General features: G+C 44.3%; 1 protein-coding gene across 3 annotated transcripts in view; it reads right to left on the bottom strand.

The window, feature by feature from the left end:
- Nucleotides 1-13200, bottom strand: part of sdccag8 (SHH signaling and ciliogenesis regulator sdccag8) — a 42917-nt gene that overhangs the window by 9692 nt on the left and 20025 nt on the right. Inside the window, exons 14-17 of one of the 3 annotated variants that reach the window (XM_086181176.1) lie at nt 9854-9981; nt 5801-5909; nt 4072-4203; nt 647-2962 (exon numbers count right to left, since the gene is read on the bottom strand). In XM_086181176.1, coding sequence (XP_086037302.1) covers nt 2947-2962; nt 4072-4203; nt 5801-5909; nt 9854-9981 — 385 coding nt within the window. In that variant the 3' untranslated portion in view covers nt 647-2946. Of the gene's footprint in view, nt 1-646; nt 2963-2983; nt 3677-4071; nt 4204-5800; nt 5910-9853; nt 9982-13200 lie in introns of those variants that run through there. The other 2 variants (XM_086181175.1, XM_086181173.1) reach the window with 2 other exon arrangements.

Raw genomic sequence — 13200 nt, 5'->3', positions numbered from 1 at the left:
AAGCTGCTCTGTTTTCTTCTGCCTCTGCCAACTTAATTTGCAAATGAAAAGTTTTGCGAGGAGCGTCCTTTTGCTTCTGGGCCATGGCAGCACACTGTGTGTTTGGAGGGGTGGGGGGCAGAGGAGCGACGAGGGTTTGACAGAGGGTGTGTGTATGTGCATGTGTGTGTGGCAACAACCCAGATGAAGCAGCCCTCGCCCGGGGCTTGCTGTCCGCCCGCGGTAGCAGCAAGCCTGTTCCATCTTCCGCGGCCCGCCGCGACCATTTGTTCCATTAACCAATCTCCTGGAGCCTCTGGTGCAAACGCAAACACACACACACACACACACACACACACACACACACACACACACACACACACACACACACACACACACACACAGGCACACATACTTCAACAACTGCTTGCACAGCTCATGCCACACATGGCCCTCCAATGCTCCTCCACCCTTCACGCCATCCCCCCTCCCTCCTCCAGACGCATGCACCATCTTTCTTCGTGGAGGCCATATGGCTCTGAGAAGCCTGTGGATCTACCGCCACATCTGCGTATATGTCCCTGTTCTCCTTAAAGCCGAGCACTCGCATTAACACTCACACACTCATGCAGCAAAGACACGCGCGAGCACACACACTCGCGGCTGACAAACACATTCTGCTATATGTGGCTAAGCGAGCGTTTGTGTTATATTGGTCTGTCATGTGCGTCTGTGTACGTGACCTAAGTGTGTACATGCGTAGTGATAATTGGTAAAACAGCCTGTGAGCAGCTGTGCGGTGATGAAAGGTTGCGTGGTGCAGAACGCAGAGACGATGGAGAGGAGAGCCGAATGGCAAAGAAGAAAGTGAAATGACATAAGGAGAGGAGACGAGCAAGAGTTGAGAAGAAAGGAGGAGGCATTAAGGGCAGAGGGACAGTGGACACAAGTGGAGAATTCTTTTTTTTGGGGGGACTATTTCTAAAGAATATAATTCTATCAGAAAAAAAAATCCAGCTTTTAACAGTGTCACACTTGTTAAGTACTGAAAAAAAAAACACCAGTAAAATGCAGAAGTATTTCCTGATTTTGTACCGAACCCCAAGAAAAAGCCAGGCAAACAGGTCATCTTCTCATTACACCTGATGATTTCATTTCTAAAAAGATCTCGTTAGATTCACTATCAAAATCTTTGTACTGAACTTTCATTAACTTGTAAAAAAAACAAAAAAAACATCAGGTATCACAGCGAAGTGCACAATAATTAAAGGTTCACCGATCCAGAGAGATTTTGTGTGTGACTTCAATAAAAGCAACACCATTCCGGTCCCGCTCTCCTGTATAAAACCTAAATATTATGACTAAGACCTAAATATGTTGCTTATTTCCTTTCTTTACTGTTGGTTAAAGCAGCATTAAACCTCCAAACGAGTCAACTGCATCACGGTGCTCTTCATCCTCCGTTCCATCCCTCCACCGAGCAAACAACACCACCACAGAAATAGTGAAATAAATAATTAAGTGGTGCAGCAAAACATTGTGTGCTAAAACCCCTGTGTAGTTTGGCAATCAGCGTGCCCATGTAAAAATAAATCAAGCTGATTTTCCAAATGTTTTGTGCATGGTGCGCTGTTGCCACTCTTCGCAGCACAGATTGCAGGCCGATGGAGAGGCTGTGGGGAGGGGCGGGGCGCTGGATATTGAACCCACTTGCACCAGCTTGTTAACACGTACACCTTAACCCCCGAGTGACGCAGCAGGGTGCCCACCAAGTGTTCAGGGCTCACTGGGGCCATTTAACATATACCCAGTATACGGACACACACTCGGGGGATTATTCAAACATAAAGTACCATATGTAGAGAGACTTGGTACCCATTACATATGCACACATAAAACGAAAGAAAACCGCATGCACGCACGCACTCACACACACACATCATATCAGGTTAATTCCTGCTCTTGCAGCTAAAGTAACACATCGCATTCCAGCTCATATGGTGACCATATTAAAGAACACAACAAAGTATTTATGACAGGAAATAGGTTTCCTAACCTTCCTACTTCTACTTTTCTAGACTCATAACTATATATAATCAACTCTATGGCAGCATCACATTGTATCGTCGTCCAAAGATCAAACGTGGGTCACAGCTCTCTCGCCTCTCCCTTGACACGCTTATTAATCACCTTGCATGTATCTGCTGCTCAGCCATCAAATGTTGCCCTGAACACAGACATCAAAAGATTTACCTGGAAGAATTGAAACTAATGCGGTCAAGCAGCTCAGCAGCCCAAAAGTAACCTCACATGGCTGTGAACTCCTGAGACTCTTTTTCTTCCTCCAAATATCAGGAGGATTCATCAACCAAGTAAGTGTCAAAGCAGAAAATAAAACTCACTAAATGCCAAGAGTGATTATCATAGTTCAGTTGGGAAAAGAGAGAAGTTAGGTGCCAACTTCCCAGCCAATCCACTTTTGGCAGCCAGATTCCTACTCTGCTAAACCTCCTGAGAACACGCAATAGCAACCCACACACACACACACATTAACACACACACAAATACCAACATAACATATGTGCAGTAACATACAGAATATTCATACTTCACACTCCTTGACAACTTAAAATTGTTTTTCTGTCCATGAAATAAAAACAACAAAAAAAAATAAACACAAAGAAGAGTCACAACCAGGAGACAGCTGTGACTTGGTAAACTTTATTTTTTTGGCAGCGTCTTCCTGTCGACAGGTTAACACCGGTGGGTGGTAGACAATATGTAGTGTCAGTGGTGAAGCCGGGAAAAGTGTGAGTGTGTGTTGGGTTTTTGTGTAGGAGCTGGTTTTTGTAGGAGCTGGTTTGGGGGTGTGTGTGTGTGTGTGTGTGGGGGGGGGCACTGGGGTAGAGATCCTGCAGAGTGGGGCAACAACACCCACACAGCCTCGCCAACATTTGCAGAACCAGGCTACATGCCAGGCGTCCTGTGGAGACACACACAACCAACTGGGGTCCGCACTTAAGGAGGAAGAGACCCCCACATCACACACACACACACACAGTCACTCATTCTCACACCAACACACTTGCACAGATCCAGTAACATAAGCCAAAGATAGAACCTGCAGGTTTTACAGGTGGATGTCTCTGAAATCAGCCCACTGCACTACGCCAGAGAACTTTATTTACTTTTTGACTCTGTAATTACTGTGAAATGTAGATGCTCCATACTGTATTGTCTTCAAACGCTCTTGACAAATGAAGACTGTAGTGCCACAGCATGTTTACTACTTTTCCGAAAATTGCCATACAATCGCTTTGAGTTGGATTTTAAATGACTCTCTTCTTGTGTCACATGTAAGTGAGGCTGGAAAATGATTATAATTTGTAACAATCTTAATTTACAGCTCATTACACAGTAAACGGTTAAGTGTCTTTATGTAGGAAACAGTGAGTGGGTTGCATGTGTTATCAAACGCAGTTAATTTATCAAGTTTGTCTAATTCCAAAAGTTGTCTTCAAATCCCAAAAGGAACCAACACAGCTGCTATCTGATATTGTGTCTGGGACGTCTTGATTGCAACTCCTCGTCCTGACCACTGTTCTGCTTCTATCCCAGGGCCCACCCTTCAGTATTTGCAGGGCTGTTGAATATTTTTACCATCCCCTGTGGTGTTCCACAGGACCCGCCGCATCTCCTGTTATAAGAGGAAATAAGTTGTGTTTTTGATCAGAGAACAGTGTGTGTGCAGCCTGATGAAGTGGGAAATGTCGCTTCTGTACACACAGCAGGGAAATAAACTACTGATGCCTCGAAAATCCCTGTATCAGCAGAAATGGAAGCTATGCAAAAAAAAAAAAAAAAAAAAAAAAACTCTAAATTTGCAGAAAATGGACTGGTAGGAGACAGACTGAGGAAATTTGTTGATTTTGTAAAAGCTTCCTGCCAGAGTCGGCAAATGGAAAGAAGCTACAACTTGCAGGGAGCTTTGAAAATACTTCAACAAGGCTGCTGTTTTTGAATAATAAAAAAAATGTTCTGATCTGTGTTTTGGTTTTGCACAAAAATCTTAGAGGACTCTCATTAGCGTACCTGTCCTTCATGCACTTGTGCATGCGGCCATGCTGGACACACTGGTCCTCCATGTCAGAGCAGCGCGCTCTAAGACTCTTAACTGTGTCCTCAAGGTACTGCTTCTCCAGAGACAGCTGCTCCAGCTCGCTTCTATAAACAGACACACACACAAAAAACATAAGAAAGTCATGGTACTGATTGGAGCACAGTTCATTAGCAGCTGCGTGCACCATCGTGGACCAACTCATCTGGTAAGGGGCTCCATGTCTGTAATGGGGGGCGGGGTGTTACTCAGGAGCTGGGACTCCAAGGGGTCAAACCCACAACTTTCTTCTTGTTGGAAAAAATATAAATCTTGTTCAAAAAAATCTATTGAAAAACAAGCTAAATTTATTCAAATAGCAAAGCTGTAAAAAAAAAAAAAAATCTTAACATGCAGTAAATGTGCTTAGTTTAGTCCTAATAATCTGTTGATAATGAATGAGTTGTGATTAAAAACGAATGAAAAAAGCTTTGTCAGTTTCAATTCCTTTGTAATAAGTAAAGATAAAAGCAGGAAATGTAACAAAGAAACTGAAGCGACGAAGCAGGTCAAAATGTTGCAGAAACGGAAACTTTAGCCTACTGGAAATCTCAAACTTGATTTCATATTTCAGAAACTTAGAGCAGCCAGTCAGCAGGAGGCGGCCTCGTGAGCTTCTGAGTGTGTGTGTGTGTGTGTGTGTGTGTGTGTGTGTGTGTGTGTGTGTGTGTGTGTGTGCGTGTGTGTGTGTGTGTGACTCATGAAAACAATGTCCTTATTTCTGTCACTGCAACTGTCTCAGTATAATCTCACTTAGCCTGACTGAAGCTGTCCAGCAGGACTTTAACCGCTACACTGGGTTTGGACTCCAGGAGCTCAAACAGCCCAAGGCACAAAACACACCAACACCACACTGCTGCTAAACTACAGACCACACACTTACAGCGCAGATGTAAGTGTGTTTGTGTGTGTGCGCGTACAAGTGAAATCCTCCCCATGAAACACACAACGTATTTGGTGTGTTTTTATTAATGTACATCCATTAGAAAATACACGTTACTTCAGATTTGTGTGTGTGTGTGTGTGTGTTGTGTCCTTGTGTCCCGTGGCTGGTGAGGCCACTGTGGTCTAGCAGGGCCAGATTGGGGGCTGTCATGTGACTAATGTGCAACTCAGCTCCAACAGCTGAGAGGACTCTGGGCCCAGGGTCACTCTCATACAAATACAGACACACACACACACACACGCACACACACACACGCACGCACACACACAGGCAGCCCAGATGGAGAGCTGGGCAGGCCTGCTGTGACTACTGTAGCATCAGGTTAACAAGAAACAGGTCAGACTGGATAGCAGTGTGTTGTATGTAGGGACACTCTGCAAACAGCCTGGATAGATGAGGCCGTCATGAAATGATGACATGAATGTTCAGCAGACAGAGAGGAATAAACGAGTGACAGAAGAAACAACTGGAGGAAGAAGATGTGTACATTTACGCAGGTAAATGTTGTCAGCTAAGCATATGAAGCCTACGAGTGCAAACTGACAAAACAAAAACAAGGCTCCTCGGTGAGGAGGAGGTGATGATGACGACATTGAGGATAAACGAGTTAGACAGCAAACAATCCAACAGGAAAGACAATAAAGGTAGGATTGAGGAGTGAAAGTATTTTGTGAATAGCTGGTCACGGAAATGAATTTTTATGACAATAAAATAAAGACCTGCTCTTTTTCATCAACTCTTCCAGTTTGTCTCCAAGTGCGCAGCACTCGTCCCTCAGCCTCTTGATCAGGGAATTCTGTGAACTCAGGAGAGCCTCTGACTCTCCAGCTGAAACAAATCAGAAGAAAACAGGATGTTGCTTTGAGGTGAGAGGTAAAAAGTTGAAGAAAATTCTCACAACTTTTATTTTCAGCCTACACAGACATTTAGAAGCAGTGAAAAAGCTGCTGGATGGCTCGGTCCTGACAGAATCAAATTACTAGAAGATAAATAAATATATTCAAACACATTGCACATAGTAGCTGTGCTGCAAGTTGTTCAGGGATTTTTCAGAGAAATAGTCCAACTCCTAGTCCAGTATATCAGAGGCAATCGCTCATTCAGAAGGCACCAGCGAGAATTTCACAAACAGCACGAAGACATTACACAAATATTAACATGATTAGATGTATAACTATAATCCAGATTCATGCTGGTTCAATAGAAAACATTGGCAAGGGACATCAGAGGAAAGAATGAGATAATAAAGTCACAGAAAACTTAAGAAAAACAATTCCTACAAGTCCAAACAGTTCTACTACACGGAGATGATGTACAGTTAGTGATTAGAGAGTTTAGCTTTTTGATTTTTATTGATCCTTTCTGGTCTGTGTACGTTACAGAGGAACATTTTTCACAGTCTCATACGAAAGTTACACAGGTGACACTCGTGGGCACGCACACACACACACACGCACGCACACACACACACACACACACACACACACTCTTTCAGCATAGGCTGTAGAAAATATCTCATTTATATTCAACAAAATAAAATGTAACATCTCTTTTGTTTAAAAAAAAAATCAGAATCTATTGTTGATCCTATTTGAAGTTCTTTTAAGATCCAAACAGAAACAATACTGAGCTCACAGCGCTTAGAAAACACACTCACAGCGATTACAAAAGCAGATGTCTGCAGAGCCAAGATAAAATCTATACGTTCCATACCTCGCATTGAATTTATTCCCCATAATTTAGACATTTGTGTAAAAATAAGTGTTCAAACAACCGGAGATGTACGGACAGAAGTAGAGTGCAAGTGTGAGAAGGGTAAAGTGAGATGGAGACAGAGAAGGTATTGCTGTTTGAAAGCGTTTTCTTTCTCCTTTCCACCCTTCCTGCCACGTCCTCGTGTGCTCATGGGGGCCTCTTTCTGAACAATCCAACACTGGGCTTTCATCGTTCCTTTGAAATGATCCACGTTCCGCTCTCCAACATATGTCTGCTCTTTCAAAATAACAATGGCTGCCGTTTGGATTGAGGGAATGATCCACCTGCTCCAGCATTCTGTTACAGTCAACTGAAACCAAAAACACCAAGGACTCGCAGTCTTTGAAAAGTAGCTCAGACTCATGAAGAGTTTTTTGTGCACGGTAGATTCTGGAGAAGAATAAAATGAAAAGCAGAGGAGGAGACATGTAGTCTATGGTGGTGGATCTGTGCTCCAACACATAACCCTTACGTGCAGCCGAAAATTGGAATCCCTTGAATTTTACATTCTTCCCTCTATGAGCAGAAATGCCACGTAAATATAAAGGCGAAAGCTGAGCATCAGCACCTACTGTTGTTTCTTTCCTTGCTTGGAATGTAAACATTAACTTTTTACTGGCTTCACCACATCCAAGAAACACTCTGTCATCGATAACAAATGGATGCCACACAGCACAAAACTGGACTTTTCAAAAAAAAACTCGCAGAAGCGCACACACGTGTACACTCAACCAAGTTTGGTCAGTGCTGGAAAAGTTGCATGAAGAATGCTAATTAGCTGAACAGGCTTTGAATGCGTCTGGCCATGCGTAGGCCAAAAAGAACCCTGGGACACAGAAACACAGCAGAACTGGCACTGGAAACAAACAGAGGAAAAATGAGGGAGGGAGGGAGGGATGGAGGGAAGGAGCGTGGCAGGGAGGGAGGGAAACAAATATCTGATACCATCTAGAGGCAGCTCTGTACGTGTTTACTCAAAAAAGAAACATGAAAAAAAATTTGAAAAAAAGGTGGGAGGGAGTGGAGACGGAGGGGGACGTATAGATGGATCGAGGGACAAACGGATGGACAGAGAGGCGGGATTTGGAGAGCAAGAAAGCTAATTATCCAGCTCGTCTGTTAGGTTGCACGGGGAGAGGAAGTGATGCGAGCTACTAAAGGACGTCCACCCCTCCATCCCCTCCCCATCCACAGTTTCCTGCTGTGCTCTGATGTCAGCTCTCTTTAGACAACATGTGTGCTGCCGCCACGCGCCAGAAACAAACCCTTTGTTTCCCCCCCCTCTTCCCTTCCTCCATCCATTCCTCCCTCTCTACCCCTCTATCTTTGTTCTGCGTACCAGCAGGCTCCCTCGTTGTTGAAGGAAACCACAGGTAAATAAAAAGACAGAGAGAGGGAGGGTAGGAAGGAGAGAGAGCAGTTGAGGGTGGGTGGTGGTTGGTGGTGGTGGTGGTGGGGGTGATCCAGATGGTGTGACAGATGTGCTAGCAGCAGCAGCTCTGCTGTGCAGACAGACAGGGAGCTCTGAGCTGAGGCTCTCTGCTCTGTTCCCATCACCTTCCCTCTGCTCTGCCTCGCTACCGGCCTCTTACGGCTTCTCATTTGCTCTTTTTGTTCTGATCTTTTGAGGTCACTTCAACTCCGTCTCAGTCTTCTCACATGAGTTGTGTTCATCCCCTCCCACTCAGGCTGTGTTGTGTTAGTGGGGTGCAAGGTGCCGCAGTGAGTAGATTAAACATCCTTCAACTGGAGGATGCACATTTAAGATGCTGCTCAGACAAACACGCACCCTGCTGAAGCTCAAGGGCTGAGATTCTGGAAGGACCCTCATCAACTCGGCCATTTTGCTTCTTTCAGTTCAGTTCTCCTGACTTTGTGGAGACCATGCTGTTCAGTCCTGCTTTGTTCTATTCCACCCATCCTCACATCGCCCTCCCCTCTGTGGAACAACCAGTTTGTCTGTGTCCTGCAAGTGCTGCAAGTAAACCTGCTGTCCTTGCACATTTGAGAAAGTGCTGCGGTGAAGATTTATATCAAAGTCCACTGAAAACCTGTGGATGACTGAAGTCTCATGCACTTCGCTTTTCCCAGCTTGGTCCTCTTAGTTTTGTTTCCAGGCACTTATACATTGTGAATAAAAAATCTTTTTCTTGTGTTTTTATGCAGCAGCAAAAGAATGCTAGAATTTCCTCTTTGTGAATACACACTACTCAGTACATCAAAACAGTAAGTACAGGGTGAGGGTGAGTATTGATGAGTAGGCCTGGGTACTGGCAAGGATGTCCTAGGATGTGATACCATAATGTATTATGGTATCACACTAAATTGTCAAATATGTTACACTCTACATAATCTAGTGAGAATTTAAAAATACACTTAAAAGTACAGCTTGTCCACACATGAAATGTACACCATAATACATAAAAATTTGTCAAAACTACATCATTCAAAATGTCCCTTCCAGTTCATGGATTTACTGGGAAATATTTGCAAAGTTGCACAGTTGTAGCCTTTTGAAGTAGCAACCACAACATAAATGGGATGATATTTTGTTAGAGGATATGGTATCAGTACTAGAGTCAGTATAATAAAAAAAACACACATTGATATATTTCTACATGGATTTTATTGCACAGCCATTATTCAGCATCATAAATGCCACGGATTTTTTAAAATTATGTATTTTGTGGTAAAACAACTTAAAAATGGATTGCGGCTTTAAAGAGACACACAAACACGCACATGCACACACACACGCACGCACGCCAAGCTTGAAGCATAACAGGAAGAGGAAGCAGCTGCAGCCAGTGGACATGTTACGAAGTGTTTCGGTAACACAAGACTCCAAATTCAATATTCCTGCAGTGACTACAATATGGACAGGGTTATGAGAGGTCTACGTTTGCAGAGGTGACATCATAGAGGACAGTATAAGCGAGACAGACTGGAAGGACCTGACGCTATGACTCAAGTATTTTCCTGGTCTCTGCTGGACTGCGTGTGATAGATGCACTGACCTCTCTGCAGGTTTTTGGCCTCCGTTTGCTCCAGCAGCACAGCCAGCTCTCTCTCCCTCTCCCGCCATGTGAGGGTTGCAGACGTCATTTTCTCTTCATGGGCTCGTTCTGCCGCCTCTCTGTCCTGTCTGGACAGAAGGACACAGCGATAAAAAGATGAAAACAACTTCTGTCCTTAAAATAAATAGTAGGGGTTTAAAAATCGACAGAGTAAACAGTCAAATGCGTAGATGTGATGCATTAACATTGATGCTCATGCGTTCAAACGTTATCTGCTTCCTCTGTTCAGTATGCACTTAAAGCCTCCGGGCGAAGCCACAACACACGGATGTCAAAGGACTGGTGCCAGCGAAGGCCGACTGCTGCCGAGCCTGTGCATCAAAACACCATCTTCAAATCTGTTCCTCTTCCACAATAGGCAACAATTCCTTTCAATCAAAGTCCAAATATGTGATGCGAACAATCACATCTTGAACGCGGCGTCCTGCTGCACGGGGGGGGCCCACGACTCTTTGGAGCTGCCCGGTGGGTGTGCAGTTGGATCGCGATTCTGCTGGAGATGTGCAGCTTATTGGTTGGGTCTTATACAATGATAGAACTTTCATCAGATATCCAACTTTTAAATTGAAGTGTTCTGGGCTGATGGCTGCAAATTTCCTGGAAAATTCAAAGATGGAATCTTTCCATGGGAATATCAGGGGGAATATACTGGTATGAACAGGAGTAAACTAGAAATTGAATCAAAATTAACTGTATTTACCTGTTCATATACAGATATAAATACAAACATTTTCTCTTCTTGTAAGCACGCAAACATTTGTAAAGCACATTCTCAAGACTATATTTTGAACTCCATTTATTTATGAGTAGAACTTTAATGGATTCTTTCATGGAATAACACAACAACGTTTGAACGTTTCCAGCAAGAATCTGGGCTTCAGTACCTTGTAACAACAACACAATTTAAAGACATCACACAGGCAGCTCATCCAAAACTCTGCTTCCACCTCAAATCTTCTTGCTCTGGGTCTGTTTTCATTGCGCTGACATTGGATATTGGATCAGAGTCAGGATTCTACTCAAGATTGTCCTCCGCATCTAGAGGACCCTGAATAATCTTCATCTGTGAACTGCTAGACCCCTGAGGTAACATGAGCAAGGCATGCTGGTCTGTCTTCATTTGTGTGAGTTGGGTCAACAAACCAGGGGCAAACAATACCCTGTGATTCGTCTGAGTTTACTGGATTTAAGGAATGAGCCAAACTATACTATTTTCTTGCGTATTGATCTAACAACCACTTATGTTTACTGAGGTGAAGTGTTTGCACCTGGTCTGGTTTTCTAAATTGGCCAAGTTATGTTGACCCGACCCACATGAATATGAGCGGATGTTCACTCACACTCACACCAGGGGACTGTGAGTTTGCTGCCTGCTCTTTTGACTGTGTTAGACTCAAAAACATATCACACACAAACACACCAACATTCACATTTTGCACGTTATTGCAAAATCCATATAAATTATTGCACACTCCTCCCTAACCCATTATTTCCATACAAAAAAGAAAGACAGATTGAGGGCAATGGGAATAACAGAAAAGAGTGAAGGGGAAAGAGGAGTAAAAGGGTCAGGCCACTGAAACAGTCTGAAGACCCCTGATCGATACTGCATCTGTCAAATACACACACACACACACACACATACACACACACAGACAGACAAATAGTCCACTAGACTGGTTCAGAATGAAAGCATTGTCCAAGCATTGGTGACTAATGCTGATAACACATAACACCTACGGCGACGTAACCAACAGAATTACACACACACTGTTCTTAGCTCAACATGCCTGCTAGCATGACATATTTGGTGCCGATTAAATCAAATCACTTCCATTTGTCCCAAATATCAAAATTGAGCAGGTAAGGTGCAAACCAAAGTGATTATCCCTGCTGGCTTGGAACAGCACTGCATTTTATTTCTGTTTCAACCAAAGTTTCTAACTCAACTAAGTCCAACCGTATCCAAACAACAGAGGAACAGACAAAGAAGGAATGAAAACAAAAACTACAAAGACAGGAAAAAACGAACAAATAAACAGAACTCTTCCTGAAGTCCAAAGGCGCTAATGAAGAGAGAATTCTCCAGTTTAAGTGAAAACTTTTCTCCCCTACAGCGCTTGGCCTGCATCTCTAAAGTGACCGCGTCTGTCTGTTCCTTGGTGTGTGTGTGTGTTCTCCTGCTGTCCTGCTGTCTGGGGTGTGAAAGCGGGTGGCGGGTGTGCAGGGGACACAAGGATACTGTGTGTGTCTGTACGTGTATGAGTGGGTGTGCGTGTGTGTGAGAGTGAATGAACCCCCGCTGGGCTTGAACAGCAGCCTGAGCCACCAAAGCGCACACCAGGGCTCAGCGGGAGATGGCGGGCAAGCATTGCCAGCCATTTGGTCCTGCAAGAGGTTCCAGGGGGCCGTGTGTATTTGTGTATGTCTGTGTGTGTGTTTGTGTGTGATTGGAGTGGGGGGGGACTCACACCAGACCTGTTTACCCACCAATTAGCATCAGACAGACCGCCAGAAAGTTCCAGCAGTCAGCAATAGAGCGGCGGTGAAGAAGAGACGGAAGATAGAGAAGCAAAGAAACAGAGCGTTTGGTTTTCCGAATCCAACGATTTACAAGTAGGACAAGTACAAGTTGTACACAACTCAACAAAACAAACAGACTCATTTCTGGGTGGGAGTGGGGCAGCTGGGGGGCAAAGCCAAAGAGGGGGCCAATTTTATCTTCGGTTCACTGAGTGGAGCCATGTTACAAGGGCCTGACAGCATAAAACACTGAAAAGTGAATACGTTTCAGTAAAGGATCAAACTGAACCATGGAGGTTATGGGGTTCTTCTCCCGCGCCATTTTGCATGCCCAATCCAATGTTTCGTTGCAAATAATGTGATCACAAAATGGCTGCTGATGGGCATTGTCAAATTTATGCCTGAAAAGAGAAAGTAAAGAAGCACCATCGGTGGAGAGCCAAGCCCTGGAGCAAGTGTGAAGGGTGACAAGGAGAGCAGAGGCTGAATATGAGGGGCTGGAGATGGATAATTCTCCCCAGACAATAATCTGCCTCCCAGCTAATTGGAGAATGGGCTCTGGGTAGCTGCCTGTGGCAGGAACTCTTGTTTGGGTCTCGGAGGCAACAGACTGAATGTTTAGTAAGTGGATAGCTGGGCCTGTTTGTGTTCGCCTGGCCTGATGCAATGTAGGACAGCTTGATAAGTGTGGCATGAGCTGCATGGGCTAGGGGCCTAAGGTAGGCTGGAATGGCTCTGGGGCTGCGGCCAGGTACAGTGGCTGC

Source organism: Aulostomus chinensis, chromosome 16, assembly GCF_037954235.1.
Source record: "Aulostomus chinensis isolate RoL2024-O1b breed Wild chromosome 16, RoL_Achi_v1.0, whole genome shotgun sequence".
Taxonomy (NCBI): Eukaryota; Metazoa; Chordata; class Actinopteri; order Syngnathiformes; family Aulostomidae; genus Aulostomus; species Aulostomus chinensis.
The sequence above is the reverse complement of the archived record's forward strand: the minus strand, read 5'-3'. Positions and strand labels throughout refer to the sequence as shown.